The sequence below is a fragment of the Amphiprion ocellaris genome, chromosome 10, assembly GCF_022539595.1.
Source record: "Amphiprion ocellaris isolate individual 3 ecotype Okinawa chromosome 10, ASM2253959v1, whole genome shotgun sequence".
Classification (NCBI taxonomy): domain Eukaryota; kingdom Metazoa; phylum Chordata; class Actinopteri; family Pomacentridae; genus Amphiprion; species Amphiprion ocellaris.
The window spans coordinates 729,548-755,885 of NC_072775.1; the positions used below are offsets into that span (position 1 = coordinate 729,548).

Sequence of the window (26,338 nt, forward strand, 5' to 3'; positions counted from 1 at the left end):
CAGTGAATGCTACATGCTCGCCCCAACTTCACTTTTATGGAAATTAATTTTTAACTGAGCCTGTTCCAGCGGTGGAACCTGGAAGAAATAACTGCAGAAAGTGTTTTCCTGTTGAGTTACTTTTTAGAACAGTCACCTTTAATGAAGGAGTTTAGCAGAAGAGAAATGTGCAACAATGACAGGAATCAACACATTTCCTCAGGCCGTTAGACGTCAGATACAAAAAAAGGACACTTTGACTGTAAAAGTTTATTTTGATAAAATTAAACAACTTGATAATACATCGTATACAGACTGGAGACTGCCCACAGCGAGTTTCACACCTCCAAAATGACATTAAAAAACAGTGAAGCTGGACGGTATTCTGATTTTTTTTTCTTTTCTTCCAAGAATATCATCATTGTGTCCTATAAATATTTGGTACAAAAAGAATGAATCACAATATAAAGAAAATATGTGGACGATTTAGTTTTTAAGCCTTCAGAGCAGAGCACAGTCACAAAACACAACTGGAACAAACCGGTGCTTTTACTGAAACTGCCAAAACACACAATACAAACTCCTGATACCAAATCAGAATAACAAAATAAAAAATTTTAAAAATGAAGAAAAAAACAATCAGTAAACCAACGTGACCTCATAGTTTCTTCCCTCATCTGAAACTGTTTTCTTCAGAACGTAGCACTGAGGTTGACGGTTGTGATTTTGCTTCAGTAATTAATGTGACATCAAAGCAGATGACAAATACACTTCCTTCCAGTGTTGATTAATTACAACATTTAACAACAAACCCTTGTGTCTCTGAAGGACACACAGGGGTGGTCTGAATAAAACTAAGCAAACAAACCAGTGAAGGAGGCAAGTGTTTCCTTTTTTTTTCTTGCAGTGAGTGAAATATGTGCCAGAATACCTTTGGGCAAAAACATTTGGATCACATCCTCAAACTGTGCGAGTACATGGGAGAAAACAGGTACGAGCGGGAAATAATGTGGAGCTGAAAATGAGGTTAGCAGTCACCGAAAGACATTCAAGCTGCAACACAGGCTGTGAAGTAGGGCTGTCACTTTTCCAAAAAATCCACTTGGAACAAATGAGGACACATCATATGTCGGCATTTATTTGAATGCGACACACACAGTCCAATCGTAAAGTCAGGCTCCACATCAAACTGATCAAGTTCTCCTCATTTGCGATGTGTTCGCCGCCTCTTTGGTGGCTCTGGGTGCGTTCGTTTCATGTGCCTGTAAGGCAGCTTGTCCATTAGTTAAAAATACTCCTCAGGTTTCGTGATTATCTGTTCAGAACGCCTTGCTTTGCAGAAATCCTGCATTTTATTGCTTTCTGAGATCTCTGAAATCTTGTCAAAGGGAGTTTTCTAGGCAACTAGCTAATAGTCCAAGAAATAGTTTTCAGTTTGTGCATAGAAAGGAAAAAAAATCCATTGTTTCAATTATAGTAGTGTATCTGTTGAGCTGCTGATAGATTTTTTTTAAGTTATTTTAATTTCAATTCATGCTCTCTGTATTTGCAAGGGTCCATATATAGTAAATGAAGTTTGAGAGGGATTCCAGCCCAGTGCAGACTGTCCACACTGCAACTGCACTGAATGCACATTTTCCAGAAAAACAAATGGTGCTGTAAAGATTTGTCTGTTTTAAGTAGAGACTACGTATGGATATCCACATCATTATAATTAGATTATAAAAAGAGTTGCAATTGAAGAAGTTGCTGCCGGACTTTAGAGCTGCCTAATTTGTACATGCTTTCCATCGACAATGGCCAAACACAGTGGGAAGTTCTAAAATCTCCAGATATCCTGTGCTGTGTCCCACCCATTGACACACCACATCACTGACTCTGCAGCCCAATCAGACATCCTGTAAAAACTGCATTGTCAGAGCCTTTTACAAGCATCCACAGAGCCCTGTATGTTTTCCTGTATGCCGTATGAAAGGCATGTCTGCTTTCAAAGACCACATCAGTTCTGCAGATGCCATGAATTGGCCTTTAGACGGAGCCTAGCCAGCTGCTGTTTCTTCCTTTTGAGTCTTTTTGTTTATCTAAGCAGACTGGCTGCTTGCCGTCACTTCCTAGACATGAGAGTGGCGTTGATCTACTAGAACTGAGGAGAATGCAGACTTGGTGAAGCGACTTTTTATCACAGTCATTTGTTGCAGTGCTATTCTAAAAATATGATTAGTGCAACTGAAATATTTCACCTAAGCCACAATCTTTACCTTACAAACTGCTTGATGCATTTAAATCTCAGGTATTTTGATAAATTCTCTCATGCTTGAACAGTAGTCAGAATTTTTGAATTTAAAGTGACATCCCTACTGTGAAGGCAGGGCTTCCCATGTCCATGTAAATAAAAAGCAGTATTCTTAAAGAAAACATTGTACAATAACTGTCTGTATGATAGCTGAAGTTGTATTTAGTTATAGAAAAAGACTCCAGTGAAATTAAAGACTTATGGAACTTAGTATACTTCCAAGATAACTCAGTTCAACCACAGTTCTGACACAATATACACCTAATCAAGAAGCTAAAAATCTAGAAATGGTGCTGTGAACATATATTTTCTTTTGTGTGCAGCACATAAAAAACTGACCAAAAAAAAGAGAGAAAAGGAATCTAAAAAAACCTGCGTAAACAGAAAGTAATCAGTGCATTTAATCATACAAGTTGTCTTCTTTTTACTCTGTGTCCCGAAGAAGGCAATTTTCTCCTCTGGAATGGTCATTTTGTACAAGACAGCAAAAAAGACAAAAAAGCAATCATGTAAGTCATTAGCCCCCTCCAGTCTCCACCAGCCAACAGACATCCACAGTTCAGCTCGAAGGGCAGCAGAAGGGCACTTAGTCAAAAAGAGAAAAACACAAGAACTCGTCTCTCCACACACTTCACTTCATATCTGCAGCGGTAAGTGTGTCCGGTCTGGTCATGAAATCACTACATCGGGGTTTTTGTTGACTGACCTGGGTCCAAACACTCCGTTCAGTTTGCCTGGAATGGCAAATGTAAAGTCACGAAAAAGAGAAACACTCTCCGAAACAGTTTTTTGGTAACTTAGGAGAGATTGAAGTAAAGCCAAAGAAAGTATTAAAAGTCCAATTCTCATTTAAAAAAGAAAAAAGAGAAAAAATCCAGTCCAATTTTGATTCTAAACTTCACTCAGGCCTGAAATGAGTCTTTGAAGAGGTTCACACCGGTGGAACTGAACATCTTTGGGCTCCACCGTTGTGCTGGTAGATTTACATTTCTACATCCATTAGTTCCCATTCCCAAAAATAGATATTCAGAACTTTTGCCCCTTTTTGAAAATGACTTGATAGGCTCTGTTTTTGGATCGATGTGCAGTGAAGGCAGGTCAAAGGTCAGGAAGCCATCTTGGATGTCCCATTTAATGGAACGAGCATCTGCCAGCATATCTGTGGGTTCATCATGTCGAATGTGTGTGTCTGTTTTTTTAAAAATTCTCTCGTTTTCTTAAAGCTCATCAGCAACGTTCTCGGTCTCTGATACTGAGTTTGTAGTTAGATGTTGCTGTCCTCGGCCCTGCAGCGGTCAAAAATGTTTCCTGAATCCGTCTTTGACATGGAAGTGAGTAGGGTGTGTCGTCGTTAGGAGAAGTCACTGTCCTCGGCCCCGTACAGGTCGGCCAGTTTCCTGAACCGGGGCCCCCAGTCACTCAGGTAGTGGTAGTCCTGTTCCGCCTCGGACGAAGCCGAGCCCAGCGAGCTGAGCGACTCGGCCACTGATCCGGCGCCCTCGTAGGCGTAGGTGGCCAGCGAGTCGTACGGCGGCGCTGTCGGGTTGCAGTCGTTCTCCAGCACTCTCTGGTTGATGAACTCGCGTACGTCCCCGTTATCCCGTGAAGCCACGCTGACCGGGGGCATGATGAGGCTGGAGGCGGCGGGGGCAGGTCGGCGGTGGGGCGGGTACAGCAGGGTATCAGTGGGGATGATGTCACGCCTCTGTTTGGCAGATTCCTCTAATGCGGCAGCAGCATCTGGGTGTCGAAGGGCTCCGATATCGAAAGCCTGAGTGTCCTCCTCGCCACCGCCCTCATCGTTGTAACTAACAACATTGTCCCGGACATCCTCTTTGGAGATGATCAGAGGTTCCTGCTTCCTTTGACGTTTTAATGCTGTGAACAGAACCACGATCACTGGAGGAAACGAGAGAAAGATGCAGGATTAGACAACGTCACAGTGACGAGAACAGACCGCAAACTTTTTTTGGTAGCTTTGTTTTTTATGCAGAAAGAAAACCAAATAGAACCAAGAACCATGTGTATGCACGCACAACTCATCCACATATGCAGATGGGATGGCAGCCTCCATCTGGCTTTTCAAAAAATAAAACTTGAAGCTGGTGGGTTTAGAAACCGTTGAGCCAAAATTCGCTGATAAAAGCCCTACTCACACAGGATCGGTATTACCGCGGGACCAACGGTGATTTGTAATAATTGTGGAGGACTGAGATGGATGACATGCATAGCAGCGTGCGATAAGAAACATTTTTCTAGGCCTGTCGTTCAACAGGCAGAATCCAAACGTCCTGATGGCCCGTTATCCTGACGACGCTGCCCGCTGTTCTCACGTCACACTGCTGCTTTGACATGTTTACTGTTGCCATGACGACTACATACCACGTTAAAAGTGATCATTTTAACCTGAACCACAAGCTTTCCATGAACCTAACCAAGTGGTTTTTGTGCCTAAACCTAACGAGATCCTAACAGAAGCGTTGTTCCAACATCGGCTTTTAACAGCGACGAAGGGTTTTGGAAAGCACAGATTATGTTGTCATGGCAACGCTGTCGGTTCAGCATGTTGGACAGAGCAGGTATCACACCAGATTCTGTGACAACAGCGGATGTTGCAACGTGCACAGATTTGACATCATATCCGAGCTGTAATGTCAGTAAATCCAGGAAAATACAGACTTGGCTTATCCCGTATGAACGCACTGCAACAAACACAGATGTGGGAGTAATTCAGAAACTACCAGAGATCCCCAGGTAACAATAATCCCATGCGAATAGTACAAACGCTGTGAATAATGATTATCTTGTAATAACCATACATGTGGCAGTGTGGGATATTCTGGACGGTAGGTCAACAGTTAGTCAACATGTTGGATGTGGGAGAAGCAGGCAGGTGGAAACAACCACAGTGTTATGGCCTGATGACTGTGTTGGAGTATTTCTGTGACAGCAAGGCTTGTGGGGTGTTTTTTGTCAGCACTAGTGAGTATCTACAGACAGCAGTCCAAGGAACTAGTCTGATGTATGGCTCCAACTCACAACTTAGAGAATCAGCTGTCCTGATGCCAGAACCCTCAGGGGACCTCCACTGGTCTTGTACAGCTTATGCAGGGGAGATCATGATACCTTGTATTCTGCATAATGGATGACTACTTTCTCAGGTTACCAGTGTTCCAGAAAATAGTTGGTTCTTCAGCAAAGCTACATGTATTTTTGTTTGTATCTTAGTCGGTTCACGGTAGTCTGTTACAGTTGTATTGTCAAGAATTGGGATTCTAAGAATTGGGATTCTAATCAGCTTCACCTAGATATTGTCTGAAACAACTGTAAGGAACTGAGCAGAGTACAACACAGCTCTGTGCTGTCAGGTGATCAAAACAAACACAACTGTCAGGTTGTCAGTCTTGTGGATTAAGAAAATTTGCAAAGAGTCTTTTCCCCTATGTTGTACCATGTGACACCTTTGGAGTCTTAGAACTACAGTGGATGGGACCAGGATTGTGTTGAGATTCAGTTTATAATAAGGACATCTTATAATTTCCACTGTTTAAGTTTGAATGTGTGAGTTCCCAGTACATTCAGGTCATTCCCATCGATATGGGGCAGTAGGGACTTCCTCTACCATCTAGTAAACTCCATAAGTGCATTATTATCCACTATGATAACTGATAAACAGAAAGTAACCCAGATAACATCAACCACTGTTTGCATTTGTCTAGTGAAGTGTACATTACACCTTTGGTGAAGTCCACATCTGGAAACTTAACAAAACAAAAAAAGTGAAAACACACAAAGAGTGAGTGAAAGCAAAATTCCAAATTAGACTTGAATCTAAATATTCTACCATAATAATGGTCAGACATGGAACTCGTGGCTGGAAGTCCATTGATTTATGCCTCCTTCAACTTTGAAATGTGGACTTTTGTTCCTCCTCAAGTGGAAAATTTAAAGAAGGTGATAACAGGTTACTGAGCTTACAAGAAGGTGAAGAAGATCATTACTAGTGCATACTGTGTGTATGGGAAGGATCAGCAATGATAACAGGCATTTAATGGCCTGATAACTTGAAACAGATGAAATGGACTTCAACAGTTTGGGGTCATCCAGATAATTCCATGTTTTCCAGTAAAACTCCCACTTTTCTCCATGTGCTAACATAACTGCACAAGGGTTTTCTAATCATCAATGAGCCTTTCAACACCATTAGCTAACACAATGTAGCATTAGAACACAGGAGTGATGGTTGCTGGAAATGTTCCTCTGTACCCCTATGGAGATATTCCATTAAACATCAGCTGTTTCCAGCTAGAATAGTCATTTACCACATTAACAATGTCTACACTGGATTCATCATTCATTTAATGTGATTTTCACTGGTAAAAAAACTCTTTTCTTTTAAAAATAAGGACATTTCTAAGTGACCCCAAACTTTTGAACGGTGGTATGTATGATCAATCAAAGTTGAACCAAGTCTGAGTAATAAAAGTCACTATTTGCCTTTATCTTCCCTTCTACATGAAGCTAACATTCTTCATAACAAATCTGATTATTTGATTGCTTCTGTTTCTCAAATGATCAGACTTCCTCATGCCATGTCATGTCACTACACTCCCATAGATATGCAACAAATGCGTTAAACACTATCTGTAGTGGCACTACAGTTATAAATGATGGACAAAACTATGAAAATAAGAGTTCAGCTCGCACAAATGGAGTGGATTATATGAACGCAGAACGTATACAGTGTTAATATTTAACGTCTAAGCTCTGACCTCATCACGCCCTGCAAGGTAGCACCAAGCTTAGCACATGAGGGAGTGATGAAAATAACTTGTCCCTTTGGGTGATGTAGATGTAGAGCCCACAAGTGGATGCCAGGGTGGAGGTGCAGCTTCTGAAACGCTACATGAACAGCAGCGAGTGACAGCATAGATGTGAGGTGAGTGATGTGGCAGCAGAAGAGAGAACAGAGCACTGACAGCTTAAGTACATCAAAAGGCTGCGTTGGATAAATGCAGCTGTGAGAAGAATCTGCCATGTGAATGTGGCTGGTAATAAATCACAATCATCGCAAACTTGTAATATAAAGAACATCCCAGTATCATGTGAAGCTGTATAAGGGAAGCAGAGGAAGATCGGGAGCGACATTGTGCATCACACATTTCTCCTTTTGGTTCACACAACATGGAATGTAGAAATTAGCGTAAAAAGGAGGGCTGCATAGAGTGGGGAGAGGCAGACAGAGAGGACAGCAGCCTTTGATTTCAAACAGGGCTCAGCCATAAATATCATGCAGAACATTTGATTGGTTAAGCTCATGCAGGCCAGTTTGAATTTAAATCAAGTAAGTGCACAGTGGCAACAAGAAAGAGCAGAGGCGGAGTTAAGGTCAGGGAACTGAAATAACTGATAATGCATACACAGTAGCCCTGCAAATCACAGCATGAAATGTCTGCAAAGGAGCAGGAGAGCGTGAGCTGGGATGTGAATGAGAGAATATCAGATAGTGAGAGAATTAAAAAAAAAAAACGACGGTGAGAAAGATTCACGTAAGTGAAGACATAGAGGGGAGACAAACAAACACAACTGATGAAAGAAAAGACGAACAAAAACGTAATCTTGATGTGACGGTTGAGGTAATGGTGAATACATTCATTTGCATATCGACATGACTAAAATACTGCAGCTTAAGGCTGTGTTGTGATTAACATATAAAATATAATTCTACACAATGTGAGTTCCCTCAGGGACTCCACCGAGAATTGGCTTCACCATTTTCTTTTCTTTGTGGTAGAAATACTCGTCTGAATATATTTTCTTTTTGCTTTTGTATAAGTTGAACCTATTTTCCTAACAGCAGTGTTCTTAGAGCATGATCACACAGAATGTTTTTTTTCTTTACTAAGGACATTAGCTGATCAACTACAGATGGGCTAAAGGGATCTATCTGTCCTCTTTGCTATAATTTCCCCTCTCTAGTGTTCATTCTGCTTGAGAGCACTTGAAGAACTATTGTAGCTGAATATATGCAGCAGCCTCAGTTCACTTTGGAACTGCTGGCTGTTATACGTATACATACATACAGCCACATCTACTTCCCTCAGTCGGAAGCTCCACTTTGGGCCCAACAGTGGAAATTACGTGGGTACTTATGAACCACAGTTCTGGGGGATAATCGACTCTGTCATGTGGTAATTTGGTGATGCCTGATATTAGCTGGCTGTGATCTACTCAAAGAAAGAGTCTTCTTGGTGACAATTCATGCTTTTGTGTTTGCAAACATGGAAATCCAACATGGAAATGAAACATTTTTTACTGGTGTGCCCGATAAAAAGGCACAACAGGAGTTTAGCTGCACCTCCCTGTGCAATGTCACTGAAATGTTCAATGAATCCAAATTCTATCACCTCTCAATATCAGCATCACCTCTAAGGTGACAGCATTGTGTTTGCTCTCATGTCAAATTAATAACTAACAATTCTAAATTATGTTAAAAATACAGGCCCCACAGAAGTAGCTCAATCCAACAGAAGTCAGTTCACCTTACATACTGGGATTCATCTCTTTTATTTTTCCAATACTTTCTCTGTTCACCTTTAATTTTTAATGACAGACTCAGTCCTGCTCAGCATAAAGGATATCACATGTCTGGACACATGTTCAGTCATTCTTCAGAGACATTTTTTATCAGTAGTTGAATTGTTCTCCTCTAAAATACCCCAAAGTTTCCATTAGATTCAAGTCTGGCAGCATGCTCTTTTATTTCTTCTGAAACTCTTGTGTGGTTTTGCTATTATCATCATCAGCATTCACCATGTCAGCCACTATTTCACTCAATTCAAAAACATTCATGGTGCCATCTATGAAAGTCCTCCCTCTAACAACAACATATCACCACCGTCCCACATCTGTTCTTCATCGTCAGGACGATGTGTTCAATGTGGCACCAAACATGTTGAACCACATCTGAGCCAAACTCATTCATCTTAGTCTCATCTGACCAAAGCATGTGCTCCCAATATTCACCAGCTTTCTTTTCACATTCTTCAGCAAAGTTTCATTTTGCACTTTTGTGTCACAGACCAAGCTTGGTTTTTTTTTTTTTTTTTTGTCTTGGACACCGTTTATAGAGACTGATGTTATTCAATGTCCAATTACACATTTAAAACTCTCAAGTTGCGTGTAAATCCACATGGAAACAATAGCGCCATTACAGGCACACGTGTTTTGTTGTGATGAGAATGTATTGAATTGACATCAGCTTCACATATCCAAGGTACAAATGTTTGTGATTTCAAGATTGACATTTGATAAAAGCAAAACTGTGAACTGGAGTTTGTTTACTAGAATTATAAGCTTCAATTAAAATAGTGACAGTGGAAATCACGTTAGGGGCATTTCCACTGCTGGACAGAGCCTTAACCAGGTTAGGAATACTGCAAACTAAACTATGGGAACTTAGTCATGGTGTGTGTGTGTGTGTGTGTGTGTGTGTGTGTGTGTGTGTGTGTGTGTGTGTGTGTGTGTGTGTGTGTGTGTGTGTGTGTGTGTGCTGGCTGTTGATGACTGGCTGCTCTCATCTCTTTGCATGTAAGTGTGGACACTGCATTAGAGCACTGCCTACCTCCTGTGTGTGTGTGTGTGTGAGAGTGTGTGTGTGTGTCCAATAAGTCTGCAATGACTGCACTTTCAGAGGCGTATGTATTCATTTTCCCAGCAGCCCACTGGACTGTGACCACTGCATGAATAAGAGGATAAGTGGGGATGCGGTGGCAGATGAGATGCATTCATTTCCATACGAGGTTTGCTTCAGACGAGCAGCAGCAGCGGCAGCGGCAGACTGGAGCTCTGAACCAACATTGTTTTCCATTAAAGCAATTGAGGAAGCACAATAGCTGCTTGTGTTTACGACGCTGGGCGAATGGAACCTCTGCAGCACAAAATATATCCTAAAACATACGTCTAATTATGTATTTAATTATTTTACACATGCTTTTTTAAAAACTTCCTTCGTGTTGAAGTCTTTCACAGTTAAGAGTAGGAACTGTGAGAAACTGAGTTCATATTTGTCTAAGGTGTACTTTTGCACACATATTTCCCCACTTACTCAGCAGTATGATGGCACACAGGAGGATGGCAATAAGGGCTCCGGTGCTGAGGCCAGGCGAGCTGCTCAGAGCCTCGGCGTTGCACAGCTCCATGTTGCCTTCGCGGTCACAGGTGCACACCCTCACAGTGAGGGTCCCGGTGGTGCTCTGCATGGGGTAGTCGCCGTCAGTGATCACCACGGGAACCAGGTAGACGCTCTGGTGCAGGCGGCTGTAGCTGGCGCGACGAGTCAGGATGCCAGCGGTGTTATCTGAGTTAGAGAAGGTTCTGTTAGAAGACGATTACGGCACACCTGCAGAGCACAGAGCATCTGACACTCCGTCACACAGCAGACGTGTGAATAAAAATCGCTTCATTACCAGGTCGTACAGGAGAAATGTGGGTGCAGCAAGACATCAGTTGCTCACTCTGCCTCACCGTGGAGACAAAGCATGGGGATGAATCTGTTTTACAACTTGGGGCAAAGGAACTCTGACACAGCAGATCAAGGAGTTTTAAAACTTTGGGTATGTTGCTTGAGAGCATTCAGGCAGCCAATCATATCGCTGAAAAACTATTCCCAAAGAATTATGAGTTGAAGAAACATTTTCACATATTCCACTGTCAAATCTAATTATCTCAAATATCTTTTTCGCTAATGGCAACAATAAAGATTTATGAGCATAACTGCCACAGATGATATTATATAAAATGAAATAGAACTCTCCACACTGTTCATATCCTTGCTTTTAAAGATCTAAAGAAGATTGTGATACAAGATATAAGATATACCTTGCTAATTAGTGAGTTTTATTGATGCTGACAGGTGGCTTTAGTTACTTTTGGACAGGGTAAGGCTAGCTCTTTTCAGTCTTAATGCTAAGCTAAGCTTTTCTGCTGGCTTTAGCTTCTTATTTCATTAGAAAAATCGATTAGTATCAAACTTCTCATCCAACCTGTGGTCAAAAAGCAAATAGACTATTTTCAACAAAGCACCTTGATAAGCAGTTTTGACAGAAATATTGACTTACACTGTAATACACTAAGTATGAGCTTTTCAGCTTTAAATGATAGGAAATATGTCTAAAGAATATGTAGAATCAGCAGGCCTTGTTCTATTTGTTTAAAGACAGCAGTGCCAGCTTTGCACATATGATGCTGTGGATAATGGTGGTGACTTCTTATCCATTGATGAAAAAGATAGAAATGCCATTATATTCCATTGTAAATGTTGCTGACGCAGGCCACATTAGCTAAATGCCTTTCCTTATGTCTGTTTCATACAATTTAACCCTCCTGTTGTCCTCATTTACAGGCACCAAAAAATATTGTTTCCTTGTCTGAAAAAAATCCAAAAATTCACCAAAGAAATTCCCCAAATTTCTGAAAATTTGCAAAACCTTCAGGAAGAAAATTCCAATAATTCCTTAAAAGTTTCTCTTAAAAGTTTTATTTTAAAAAATACCCCAAATTTGGCAAGAAAATTCTTGTAAATATTTTCCAAAAAATAGTAAAAATCCTCCAAAAAATCCTAAAAATATCTAAAGTAATTCCATATATATCAGTAAAATGTCTAATATTTTCTTTAAGAACATTCACATTTATGTGGATGTTCTTCAGAAACATTTTTAACATTTCTTTTTTTCCACCAAAAAATGTTCAAAGATTTCCCAAAAATGTTGAAAATGTGGACATCAGAAGTTTCACTGAGAAAATATATTTTTATTTTCCACATTTTCAAACTTTAAAACGGGTCCATTTAACCCGCAGGACGACACGAGGGTTAAATAATTAATGCACTTGACATTCAGTTTCCAGCAGTCTGCCACCCTGCGTTGGGCCACCTACCTCCGTTGTCTCGGACGGTGAAGTTGCTGCGATGGGGCACCTCAGGAGCGAGGCTGAAGAAGAACTTGTGTCCCGTCGATGGCTCATCGGCATCGATAGCGCTCACTGTCTGGATCCGCTGTCAGAGACACCAACATCTATTAGCATGAACATCCCAGTGGAGTGAATTAGGACGAGTCAATGAGTGGAAAAAGACTGGCAGGGTTAGAGCTTCCATTCACAGCAGCAGCACACATTAGTGTCCTCGCTGTCTGCACTGTAAAGCTGCCAAACCAAGCAGCTTGGATACTATCAGGACCGCTGCCATCTGCGCTAAATAAGGCATCGGTATGTCTGTCCACAAGACAACTCATAAAGTAATATATTACACTGAAATGGCGTAGCAAACAGCAAACACGTTTCTCTTTCCTGTCATTATTCATACCGTGTTACTGGTACAACTGTCAGCTGGAAAATATTATGCAACCATGTCAGAGAGATATATCCTGTTTGACATTCTGTGCTATTCTCATATTTCTGTTAAAATGCAACTAAATACCAGCTTCCTGTAGAGATATGAGGAATGTAGCAGCATGACACAAAAGCAATGTATTTAGTCTTATTTTAGCAAAACAATGAACGTTTGGATCACACTGAGCTCATGAATTGACAGAGGATAAGTGGATTATTGTACAGCAGTGGCTTGAGAAGTTTCTGACGGTGTTTTGATGCTGTTTTCCCACAGTGCAAACTTGTCACCATTGGGATCCATTGTGGTCGACTGAAATCAAGCTGAGCACAGCTGCTGTTCTCTGTGTGGAAGCAGACGACAGGCGTTTTTAGAACTACCTTTCATGTCTACAGCGGAGGTGGGTTTCATATTCCAATGATAGATTTTGGGTGGGGAATCACTTTAAGCCAACAAAAGCTGACAACAGCTCGATGGAATCTCAACGGATTTCAGGGTGTTTGTTGGAATATGATTCAGCAGACATGAGCATAATGTACACAGTGGGCTTCAGTTATTCAATAAACATGTCCAAGAATAATATTAATAATATGACAGCAAAGTATCCAGAGTGTTTTCTGTGACCAAAGAAGGAAACATCAGAGGTGGGCATCGATACTGATGCAAATAAACCTTTGGAGTTTGAGGACTAAAAACAGGCTTTCAACCTACTCACCACTGTTGCATTAGGGGAGATTGTCTAAAAAAAAAAAACAGGCTAATGGTAAAATTTGTGTCTCAGATCTCACCTGACCTACCTTTAGAACTTTTAAAATGTGACGCTCTGGACACATTCAGCCTTTGGTCACTGCTTTTTGTACTGAACCTGAAGAATTTAAGCTCAAAAGGTCAGAGTAAGTCAGACACAGTATAAAAACCTGAAACCAACTGGCTGAAGTGTACTCCTCTCTTGACTATTAGTTGTTGCAGTAAAATCAATGTTTGTACGTCTGCAGTGGATCCACTGGCTATGTGTAAGAGGCGGCAGAGGAAAAATATTGGACTTGCAGTATATCCATCAGGTGGATACAAACAGGACCTCAAATGTATGGTGATGCTGCTTTGCATCTGCTGGATGTGCAGAGACGCCACTACTTACAGTAAAAGGTAGTGACATGTCAATGCTGGAGCCAGAACAATAAAAAAAGGGGAAAAAATCAATTAATGCAGATGTAATATGGAAATAAATGCACTGTAGGGACTCTGGGTGACTGATCCCTGAGGAGCTGTAGGTTCCTGTTATTTCTCTGACAGTGACTGTATGTATTTTAACTACAGTCTTATTTAATTGAATGGGAGACACTGGTAGAGAGATTAAAGGCTTTAACAAAGATCAGTGCCAATAACACACACACACACACACACACACACACACACACACACACACACACACACACACACACACACACACACACAAACAAATCCAGAGCCTGAGGGAGGCAGCGGAGGATATCCGTGGAACAAATACTGATGATTAACGCTGATGGACAGATGAAAGGGCAGAGGAATTAAAGGATGAAAGGATGGCAGGATGACAGGAGACCAATGGCAGCGAGCCACTAGAACGTCAAGATGATGCCGGCTGTGCATGTGTGTGGCATCAGCACAGTTGCAACTAATTTTGGTTTGTTGTGTTACACTGAACCTGCGTGTGTCGTTCATTTATGCATCCAGATTTGTGATTTTATCCCATTAACTGGTGTGTTATATTAGATGCATCGTATACTTGTGTGCATTGGTTTGAGTTTAAAACCCTGTTTACAATACAGAGCGTATGAAAGCTCCTGTCAGCGTCCATGACAGATTAGCACATCAGCCACCACAAAAGAAGAATCCGAGCGGTCTCCAGAAGCACGACCAATCAGCTTCTCAGCAGCAGTGTGTGTGTGTGTGTGTGTGTGTGCATATATAAGCTTGCACACTTTAATCACATTAGTTGAATTCCATACTGTATGTGATAAATCATATCAAGCGGTATTACAGCGGTGTACAATTAGTCTAAGTAGTGTTTAAAACATTCAAATCCAGATTTTTGATGGATAAAATGATATCATGGGGTGTAAGAAAGTCAGAGCTATTTCCTGTTAGACATTAAAGTCTATTACAAGCTGAGGTATACTAATTAAAAAACTACTACAACTTTGTGGTTTTTAACCCTCGAATCATCCTGCAGGTCACATTGATCCATTTTAAACTTATAAAAAATATATTTTCACAGTGAAACTTCTGATGTCCACATTTTCAACATTTTTGGGAAATCTTTGAACATTTTTTTGGTGGAAAAAAAAGAAATGTCAAAAATGTTTAAGAACATTCACATAAAAATCAACCAAAATCCAGTGAATTTCACTGGATTTTGGTTGATTTTTATGTGAATGTTCTTAAAGAAAATATTAGAAGTTTTACTGATATATATGGAATCACTTTAGATATTTTTAGGATTTTCTGGAAGATTTTTACAAATTTTTTGAAAACATTTACAAGAATTTTCTTGCCAAATTTGGGGGATTTCAAAAAATAAAACTTTCAAGGAATTATTGGAATTTTCTTCCTGAAGGTTTTGCAAATTTTCAGAAATTTGGGGAAATTTTTTTGCTGAATTTTTGGATTTTTTTCAGACAAGGAAACAATATTTTTTCGTGCCTGTAAATGAAGACAACAGGAGGGTTAATGGAGAAAAAAGTTCAAGGAAGACGTGTTTCATTGATCAAACCCAGCACAAGGGTCAGTCTGGTTGCGATGACTGATTCCATACGAATCCTGTGCTTTCTTGTTCATAAAAGGGGATTAGCAGCTAGGTTTAGCCTCATGCACTTTGCATGTCCTGTAAGTGATTCATAAAAGCACAAAAGCTCCAGCACCACCTGCTCCGTCAGGCTGCAGAGCCGACCCAAAGTCTGTGTTGGAAGTCATTCAAGTTCAGCATCCCGCACTGAAACCATGTCACAGAGCAGCAGAGTACACAGACGGAGTATTTTATAATCTGATTTCAGTATTTTTAAGCAGTATTTATGCTCTGAAGATGCCTTCTGTTATGATCGGCTTTTTACTGCAGGCAGTTCTATAAACAGAGAATTTAAGCTGGGATTTAAATTTACTTTGTTTAACTTAGACTCTTTTCCTGCCGGCACAATAATTCAAGTTTAGTCATAGTGAGGAAAAAACAATACAATTAAAATTTAGAGGCTTTTTTTGGGTTACAAGTCAAAGTTTCTAGTATATAGTGATAAAAGCATGTGGGTCTCATGTCTTTCGTATTTCATGGTCATTTTCCTGCAGATGGGGTCACCAAGTTCATAGTTTTGTCCATAATTTGCATCAGTTATGATCACATTGTACTCATCAGCCATGGCATTGCTGACCCACAGATCAGCAAACAGGAGCAGTTTGATGATGAGACGGCCTGTAAACAAGCCAACAGTTTATCAGGATTATTTCGCCCACTATATTTGGAGGTCAAACTGTAAATGAGCGTCCTTGAAATGTTGCTGGAAATCTGTGTGAATGGAGAAGCTGTAATAAAGACAGCTGCACTGGATTTGTATGCAGTGGTGGATGTAGAAAATAAAGGGTGATTATTCTGGTGTTTGCCTTCATTTTCTGTTTGTACAAGGTGATTTGGGTAAACCTGTCTCATTATTTAAAGGCTTGTTTCTTCAATGTTTACGTACAGAAATTGAAATGACGGCTAAAACTATGACAACAACCTTTTCACTCGTCAATGCTGCTCCCCCAACCTTTGACAGTTAATCTACCTTTTTCCTGAATTATAAGGAGACAAAACACCATGCAGGTCTGTAGTTGTGCTCTTGAAATCAAAAAGGCAGACAGGAAATGTGTTCGTAGGTGGAACTGAACCAGGAAAGTTCTATGTTTGATGTGCTGTGACCATTTGATTACAAGAGAAATTCCGTCAAGTGCTTCCTAAAGTGGCTGACTCAGTAGGCTGACACGTGCATGATGCAGATGCTGTGCTGATTGGTATGATGGAGGACTTTAATTAACTGTTTTTGTAGCAGAAACACTCTCAAATGAAAACTGCTTGTGCTCCCAATCAATGCCTTCAACACTGGCCAAACATTCAGAGCTGCAGCAGGAAACTGCTCACAGAGCCGGGGCCTATTTTAGTGTCTTTAAGTTGGTGTTAGTGTTTCTTGTACAGGATTATTATGTTAATTTAGAATCTAATGTACTTTTTCTCTCACAGTGCAGCCTTGTCCTGTTCCACCCTGTGGTCTGTCTATCATTCTCCCCACAGAGTCCCTGCTGGCTGAGGTGAAGTAATAATTAGCAGCTTCTCTGCATATCCTCAGCAGCCACTGTACTATTAATCAGGTGATTGCCGAGGAAATAACCTGTTTAAAGCAGGAATTAATGAAATTACTGCTTTTTTTTGTCACTCTTGTTTCATTTGTTTTTCCACAGTCACAAAGGCCTGCAGTGAGCCTCTGTTCTGGCTCCGATTCCAGCTAAGACCCAAGGTTAAAAAATATATTGCATTGTATAAGCCTCCTCACTCTTTTTTATTAGCAGTGAAAAATGTACAAAATATTCAGGTAGCAGTTTCAGCCAACACTGACCTTTGATTCTGGCTGCTTGAAATGACAACCATCGCCAGCGGCGGATTTTATCAGCTGTAATGTCAATTTTCTGCAAGCCAGCGTCTGCACTCGGCCAAAGATTGTTTGTTTGAGAAAGAAACAGAACTTTCTAACCTCACTCTGCACTAGAGAGTGGACTGTGGGTGCCTAAACAATTCAGCAGGACTAACAGGGTGCGGCTCAGAATCCGACATCTTATTTCAAACCAATTATCTTTGTATGAGAGCCTCTACTGTGCTAAAGTTAGCAGGCTCAGATGTATATCTAATCAACACTTTATAATTTCTGCTCTTCAGCTTGTCTTTGGTGTGTAGCTGAGTGTGAACATTAATTATGCTCCCACTCAACAAAGGCAGTGTCTCCACCTGTCCAGTCAGTAAAAGTCTAACGGTTTAGATTGGCTCTAACCTGAAGGACAACCAATCGTGGTGTTGCTCGAGTCTGATCAGAAACACCCCTGTACATTATGCATGACTTGATGAAACTAGGTGATAGAGCTTTCGTACCTGACCAGCCTTGGTTTTCTCACAGACAAAAGTTTCGTACGTGGTGGCGAATGTGGGAGCGTTGTCGTTGATGTCCAGCAGGCGGATGTAGACGGGAACATGGCTGCTCTGACGAGGATTATCTGAAGGAAAAACAAGAAAAATACAAAAACTTAACCCCACGTTTCACTTTCACAGCCTCCAGCTATCCGGTGTAATATCTGCTGTTCCGCTAAAAGCTCCCACTGCCTTGCTTAAGGGCAACTCGTCAGCAGCACATGGTGGATGGAAATTAAGAATGTGAGTCATCCACTTTCCTCAGATACGTTTTCTGCTGTCTCTTTAACCTCCGAGCTCACACACAACCACAAAAGTTGGAGTATGAAAACATGAAAGAAAATAAAATAGGTTTTCAAGATAGAATACTTAAAAATTGCCCATATTTTTCTTTAAAGCCCATGTCCAAGCAGCTGGTCCTGCAATTTTCACAGCATGTCTCGGCTGAAGTCGGGAAATCAATCAGGCTTCCATTTCACACTCGCGCCTGAGTCAAATTGTTTGTGGAAGATGAGGTTATTTCATGTTAATTAAAGCTGAAACCTAAAAAAATATAATAATTTAATAAGAACCAAACAAAACAATTCCTTTTTCTGTATATTTTTCTTTAATATAGGCTTCAGCGTTCTCTCATTGTTTCCCGAGGAATCATCAATGTCCAGCAGTGTGGCAGCACTTAGCAGCACAGCGTGACCGGAGACCACTTCCTCCACTTCAACAGCAGCGGCATTAATGATGAAGAAAATGATATGGATTGGTCACTCTGCTTGGTCTCCATAGTCACAGTGATTTCATGACATACACTATATTGCCAAAAGTATTGGCTCACCTGCCTTGACTGGCATATGAACATAAGTGACATCCCATTCCTAATCCATAGGGTTCAATATGACGTGGGTCCATCCTTTGCAGCTAGAACAGCTTCAACTCTTCTGGGAATGCTGTCCACAAGGTTTAGGAGTGTGTTTATGGGAATTTTTGACCATTCTTCCAGAAGTGCATTTGTGAGGTCACACACTGATGTTGGACCAGAAGGTCTGGCTCTCAGTCTCCTCTCTAATTCATCCCAAAGGTGTTCTATGGGGTTGAGGTCAGGACTCTGTGCAGGCCAGTCAAGTTCATCCACACCAGACTCTGTCATCCATGTCTTTATGGACCTTGCTTTGTGCACTGGTGCACAGTCATGTTGGAAGAGGAAGGGACCAGCTCCAAACTGTTCCCACAAAGTTGGGAGCATGGAATTGTCCAAAATGTCTTGGTATGCTGAAGCATTCAGAGTTCCTTTCACTGGAACTAAGGGTCCAAGCCCAGCTCCTGAAAAACAAGCCCACACCATAATCCCCCCTCCACCAAACTTTACACTTGGCACAATGCAGTCCGACAAGTATGGTTCTCCTGGTAACCACCAAACCCAGACTGGTCCATCAGATTGCCAGATGGAGAAGCGTGATTGGTCACTCCAGAGAAGGCGTCTCCACTGCTCTAGAGTCCAGTGGTGGCTGCTTTACACCACTGCATCCCACGCTTTGCATTGCACTTGGTGATGTATGGCTTGGATGCAGCTGCTGGGCCATGGAAACCCATTCCATGAAGCTCTCTGCTGAAGCACTGTTCTGGAGCTAATCTGAAGGCCACATGAAGTTTGAAGGTCTGTAGCGATTGACTCTGCAGAAAGTTGGCCACCTCTTGGCACTATGCTCCTCAGCATCCACTGACCCCGCTCCGTCAGTTTACATGTCCTACCACTTGGTGGCAGAGTTGCTGTCGTTCCTACACACTTCCACTTTCTTATAATACAGCTGCCAGTTGACTGTGGAATATTTAGGAGCCAGGAAATGTCACGACTGGATTTGTTGCACAGGTGGCATCCTATCACAGTTCCACGCTGGAATTCACTGAGCTCCTGAGAGTGACCCATTCTTTCACAAATGTTTGTAAAAGCAGTCTGCAGCCTAGGTGCTGGATTTTATGCACCTGTGGACATAGAAGTGATTGGAACACCTGATTCTGATTATTTGGATGGGTGAGCCAATACTTTTGGCAATATATTGTAATACACTACAGACACTTTAAATCTTACCAAGTCTATTTGTCTTATTTTCAGTCAAAATGTCTCATCCCACTCGATTTAAGATAAAATCACTTAACAAGAGACATTTCAGCAGATGGAGGGACTTGTTTTAAGACAATGCATCTTAAATATCTTGTTAAAATTTGGATGATGTTCATTTTGTCATTAATTATCATAGGATAGCATTATTTTTTATACCGACAAATCAAAGTAAAGATGGTTTCACCTTAGCTGACATGTTTCGACTGCAACTGCAGTCTTCTTCAGAGCGTCATCTGGCGTGTGCTGACGTGTCCTTTTTATCATGTGACCAGTCTGACAGATCTGTCAGAATCTGTCAGATATTTTACCAGATTTTGGTTGATTTTTATGCGAATGTTCTTAAAGAAAATATTAGAAGTTTTACTGATATATATATGGAATCACTTTAGATATTTTTAGAATTTTTTTGGAAGATTTTTACTTATTTTTTAAAAAATATTTACATGAATTTTCTTGCCAAATTTGGAGGATTTTTTTTAAAAATAAAACTTTTAAGGGAAAATTTTAAGGAATTATTGGAATTTTATTCCTGAAGGTTTTGAAAATTTTCAGAAATTTGGGGAATTTTTTTGCTGAATTTTTGGATTTTTTTCAGACAAGGAAACAATATTTTTTGGTGCCCATAAATGAGGACAACAGAAGGGTTAAATTGTAAATTTAAAATGATATGAAACACATCAAATCTGTGCTTCATATGTGGATAGCTATAGTTTGTTTTTGTTATTGCTCAACTGATTTTTTGTCCCAGGTTTTGAAGAAGTACATCCCGTTATGAATGAACTGTATGTGTCCTTGTGACAGTAGGTCTGACAGATTGTCCCTTCTCTGTGAGCACTACAGTTATGCTAGGTTGTTCTGCACATTCAAACAGCTAGAGCAGACACAACAATAATAAATGTCAGATTTCAACAATGTGCTCGCTCTCAGAAAACATTAAAGAGGTCTACGGGAACCTCGTATCCTCTCGTTCTCTGAATCATGAGGAAAAAGTGTGGTTTTAGTGTGAAGGTGGATCAGTCAGTGAAGCAGTGAAAGCCCTACTCTGCAGTCAGTTATGCTGGTCTCATGATTTTGTCAGTTTATTTCGCTGGTGGGAGACGTTTACATTCAAGGCTCTCTGTCAGAAAAGCTTTAAGACGTCTGGCAAGGCTGTATAAAAAGCAAAGTGCATATTGGCAACAGGATGATTGGGTCAAACGCAACACTTTCACCAGGAGTCTGACACAGTTTGAGTCCTGTGTCCAGCAATCAGTCAGTTCTATTTTTAGACCTGCTTGACTGTTTTCAGGTTACTGGAAAAAAACCTTTAGGTCTTAGTTGTAGCTTGGTGATGTTCAAGCAAAAAGCTATGAGGTTAGGACAAGATCATGGCTGGTTGAAATGCATCTTTTACCATTAACCATGTGTTAGACCAGGGGTGTCCAACATGTGGCCCGCGGGCCAAAAGTGGTCCTCCAGAGGGTCCAATCCGGCCCTCAAAGCGTAAAAATTCCGGAGAAGACATTAACTGCAGATTGTAAATTAGTAAAACTATAAATTTAAAATAATTTCTAGACCATGACGAAGAAGTTTGATCATGAAGTAAAATACTAGATTGTTCATTGTTCTTTTGTGTGTCATTTTTGTAATGTTTGTCTTGTTTTTGTTGTTTTTTTGTCTTTTTTTTGTCTGATTTGTTGTTTTGATCCTCCAGTAAATCCTCTCTGGTTCAGTTCCAGGTGACTAAATGTTGTGTTCCTTTGTCGACACTCTGTGATCTGGAAGTTGTAATGTGGAAATGATAAACTGAGGCTGAATGTTGATGAAACTGAATTTATTTTTCTTCAGAAATTTCACGTTGTTCATTATGTTTTGTAAAAAGATAATTCCTTAAATGTGAACATTTTCAGAATGTACTTTTTTGCTCTAACACAAAGGGACCATTAGGAGTTGTGGTTATTTATAGATTATTATGCTGTGGTTTTACTGGAGATCAGACTGGGCTGAATGTGGAACCTGGACTAAAATGAGTTTGACTCTCCTGTGTTAGAGACAAACTTCTACTGTGCATTTGATTCCTCAAAATTCACCAGAAGTCATCATTTAAAGGTTTATTTTTCCACAATTTCCTCTGTGGAAGATGCTCCCTGTAGTTTTGTCCAATTTAACGCTTCATACTGTGCTTCAGCCACCGCCGGCCCCTATTGCTGTTCAATATGGATCAGTGATTGATGGACAGATGTTGTTTTTCACAGTGTCATTCTAGAGTGGATCAGACAAGTGCACTATTCAGGTAGTGTGCAGAGTTTATCAAGTTTAAGATAGACTATTTCCTCCGCTGATAAAAGAAATGTAAAATGTGTTCATATCCAGGTCTGTGGAGTATACGCTCATCAGAAGGTGCTTATTTCTTGAAAAATTAAATTTCTGTCCAATCCTATTGCTGGTCCACGAAACCAAATCCTACTCAAAATTTTCACGAAAGGCACATTTTAAATCTGAACTGAAAGTATCGCCATGGTCAGACCATTAGAGGCAAGAATTTGTATTTGAGGGGAACTCAGCCTATTCACTGGAAGAAATGCTCCTCTCAAAACAAACAAACAAAAACTTATTTCAAGGAACTTTTACCTTGAAATAAGTGAAAAAATCTGACAATAGAACAAGTGAAAAATGCCCTGGGGATGTCTCTCGAAATAAGGTATGATATTTAGAATCTTGAGCTCTCAAAATTAGCTGGGAAAACTTATTTTAAGCTCTATTTTACCAGGATTGTCAAGCTTAGGTGTCTTAAAATAGGCCACATATGCTAAAAAAAAAAAATTCGTAGTTTTTCACTCAAAAATAGATTTTTGCTTTCATGTAACCTCCTAATTTGAGATGCATTAAACCTCGTGTCGTCCTGCGGGTCAAAATTGACCCATATTCGAAGATGTTGGAAAAAAAAATATTTTCACAGTGAAACTTCTGATGTCCACATCTTCAACATTTTGGGGAAATCTTTGAACATTTTTTGGTGGAAAAAAAGAAAAGTTAAAAATGTTTCTTAAGAACGTTCACAAAAAAATCAATCAAAATCCAGCGAATTTTGCTGGATTTTGGTTGATTTCTATGTGAATGTTCTTAAAGAAAATATTAGAAGTTTTACTGATATATATGGAATCACTTTAGATATTTTTAGGATTTTTTTGGAAGATTTTTACTCATTTTTTGAAAATATTTACAAGAATTTTCTTGCCAAATTTGGGGGATTAAAAAAAAAAAATCTAACTTTTAAGGAAAACTTTTAAGGAATTATTGGAATTTTCTTCCTGAAGGTTTTGCAAATTTTCAGACATTTGGGGAATTTTTTTGCAGATTTTTTTCACACAAGGAAACAATATTTTTTGGTGTCCGTAAATGAGGACAAGAGGAGGGTTAAACTTATTTTGAGTTTTCTCGTAAAATACACCTCAAAACAAGACAAGATAATTTCGAGATTGTTTGACTTAACAAGATATTTAAGATGCTTTGTCTTAAAACAAGTCCCTCCATCTGCTGAAATGTCTCTTGTTAAGTGAATTTATCTTAAATCAAGTGGGATGAAACATTTAGACTAAAAATAAGACAAATAGACTTGGTAAGATGAAGAGTTTTTGCAGTGTGTCACTTCCCACTACGTCAGCCTCAGACTCTAAATTTAGTGGAATAACACTTGTCATCGAACTCCCTCCATGATAAGTGGCTGTGAACGATGCATTGCGGCCAGACATGCTGACTGGCTCCATACGTACGTACTCCACATGGATATATCACCACAGCAGCCCTGCAGGCACTCCTGCCCCTGCTGGACTTACTGTACTCGGTGGCGGTGACGGTAATGTTATGCCAGGCGGCCTCCTCTCGGTCCAGGCTTCTGAGCAGGAACACGGATCCATTCCCCGGATGGACGTTGAACACGCGGTCCATGTCAGTGCGACGGTCGATAGAATACCTGCAACAAGTCAGACAGCGAGAGGGTGAGAAAGGGCTAAGTTAAGCCAGTGGGTGGGATGAAGTACAGTAGCCCTGTGTCTATGCAGCCTCACCAGGGAGTCGCTGCAGTGGGGAGAGGAATTGATTTCTCTGAATCTCTGAATGGAGGGGAGCACATTGTGATAGAGACAAGATAAAAGTGATGTGGTGCACTGTGGAGTTATTGCAGACGTGTTTAAGTCTTTAAAGCCGTTGAAGGGACGATGTGAGCTCATAAACTTTGCATTGCTTTGGGCCTGAGCTGCTGCATGAAGCCGTTTTGTTTCCCACAGGAGTCTGTTGGTTAAAACGTGCTGCTGTACCTGTGGCCAGGTGAAACAAAGAGGACAAAGGTTTCAAGATGTACCAGCTACAGAAATACCTGCATGACAGCCTGTGAACTTGTGAGTTATAATAACATTTTTTTTTTTTGCCATGGCAACAAAACGCATGAAAAAGTATCTTAATTAACCTTTGTCTTTGCTAAAATTGGCCAAGAAAAACAAATTAACTGTAGATAATCAAAATTACTATTTACTTTCTCTCCCAAACTTTTGTGAATTTAATGATGAACCTGTGCTGCATTTGCTCAACCTATAAATAACCTGTAATGTGTGGTAGTAAATGATATAATGCGCTGCGAGAATTATTCATTTCTTTCTGTCTTTTGGTATTTTTGTCAGAACCAGGCTCCCTGTATCCCCGAATTTAATCTTCGTGCTAAGCTACATAGGCTAACTGTGTTCTAACTGCAATTTGGTCAATGAGATTGTTATTGATCTCCTTATCTCAGTCACTGAAATGTTAAATGACATATTTAACGTACTGGATTTGTACATGAATTGTGTTGTTGGCCTTCAAGAGGTTAAAACGTGTTCATGCATGTTGAAAATGCATAAATGCACCAACAATTGAGGAGGGAAAAGGATGAAGAATGTTCAAAACTAGCAGCATACTCATTCATTTTAATTGGATCACTTACTTTAGCATTAATGCTAATTATGGTTGTGACAAAACAACTCCTCAGAGTCGCACAACCCTGCCTCAGAGCGTTGCAAACCTCCTCGTTTTAGTGTTTGTTGAAACTGGACTCGCTCTTCTAACCAACACCTGAATAGAGATGAACCTGATGACAGACCTCATTGTATTTTGTGAACGTGGGGCTGTTTATGGTCTGAACACCTGGTTAGAAGAGGTCACACACGCACACACACACACACATGCACACACACACACATGCACACACACACACGCGCACGCACACACACACGTCCACTCAGCCAACAATGGGCATACTGGCCGTTTGTTGTTCATAAAACAATGAGAACTACACAGAAATTAGGCCGAATCCACTCTAAACACCTATTAATGCACTTTTTCTGATGTCTGAAGTAAATTCTAAACCAAAAAAAGTGATACAAACTTTAAATCCGTGAGGCTGAGCAAGAAAAAAAAAAAACCCAGACGTCACTGATATTCAAACCAGCGGAATCACATAACTGTGCTGCTGTGGAAGCTGCAGCATTCTGTCCTCTCTTCCTATTCACTCCTACTGTAGCCTCCTCAAAACATCACAGCTACTTGAAAAACTCTTCCCACTGTCTGCGGACTGCTCACAGAGCATTCTCTATTTTGGAACTAGTTGCTGAATGCAGCTATTCACACCTTCAAAGCACTCCATAGATAATAGAACTGAGATGCCTTTGCCTCAGTCTTTTTTTTCCTGCCTGTCAAAGTGGAGGCAAACTGCTGTGTGAACAGGAAGTGCACATTGTACTGTATGTGAGCGTCTCCCGTGTCTGGATCAAGGCTGGTTTCGCTATCCACTCAACATCAAACCGCTATCAGTTCATTATATATCTTTCAATCCTCATTATTGTTTTGCATAAAGAGATATATGAATCTAAAGCATAAACTCTGCCTCAGTACATCCAGGCTTGATCATAATTAGAAAGCACTCAACAGTAAAATAATAGTTCACTGACACAATGTGAATAGACGATACAGCCTCGTACGCAAATGCACAAACACAAGAATAATTGGAATTGTGTGAGTGTGTGTGTGTGGCCCCTTGTGACACATCATTTTAAGAGCACTCCATGGTTCCATGCTTGTTTTAATTGGAATATGGTCCTCATCAGTTTGCCTGCTTTAAATGGAGAGACATAATAGCCCAGTTCCAGCCTCCAACTGCGCTCCGTCCTTCCTGCCACACTTGAACACACAAACTGCTGTCATCCACTCATCATACATCTATCATGCTCATTCCCATCCAGCTAATCCGACAGTTTTCTGTCTTTACTCTCCACCACTTTCTAAATTCATACTTTTGACTCAAATTGCCAGTTGAGATGAGGGAAGTTCCAGCATATAACAGAGCTGTACCTCTCTGCTCACTACCTGCAGTACAAAGAG

The 26,338-nt window shown here is 40.4% G+C and overlaps 1 protein-coding gene across 2 annotated transcripts in view; it reads right to left on the reverse strand.

Annotated features, from left to right (window-relative positions):
- cdh6 (cadherin 6) overlaps positions 1-26,338 on the reverse strand; it is a 224,831-nt gene that overhangs the window by 110,292 nt on the left and 88,201 nt on the right. The window contains exons 8-12 of one of the 2 annotated variants that reach the window (XM_023272148.3): positions 23,767-23,903; positions 17,803-17,924; positions 12,209-12,326; positions 10,380-10,631; positions 235-4,171 (exon numbers count right to left, since the gene is read on the reverse strand). In XM_023272148.3, the coding sequence (XP_023127916.1) occupies positions 3,624-4,171; positions 10,380-10,631; positions 12,209-12,326; positions 17,803-17,924; positions 23,767-23,903 (1,177 nt within the window). In that variant the 3' untranslated portion in view covers positions 235-3,623. Of the gene's footprint in view, positions 1-234; positions 4,172-10,379; positions 10,632-12,208; positions 12,327-17,802; positions 17,925-23,766; positions 23,904-26,338 lie in introns of those variants that run through there. The other variant, XM_055014274.1, reaches the window with a different exon arrangement.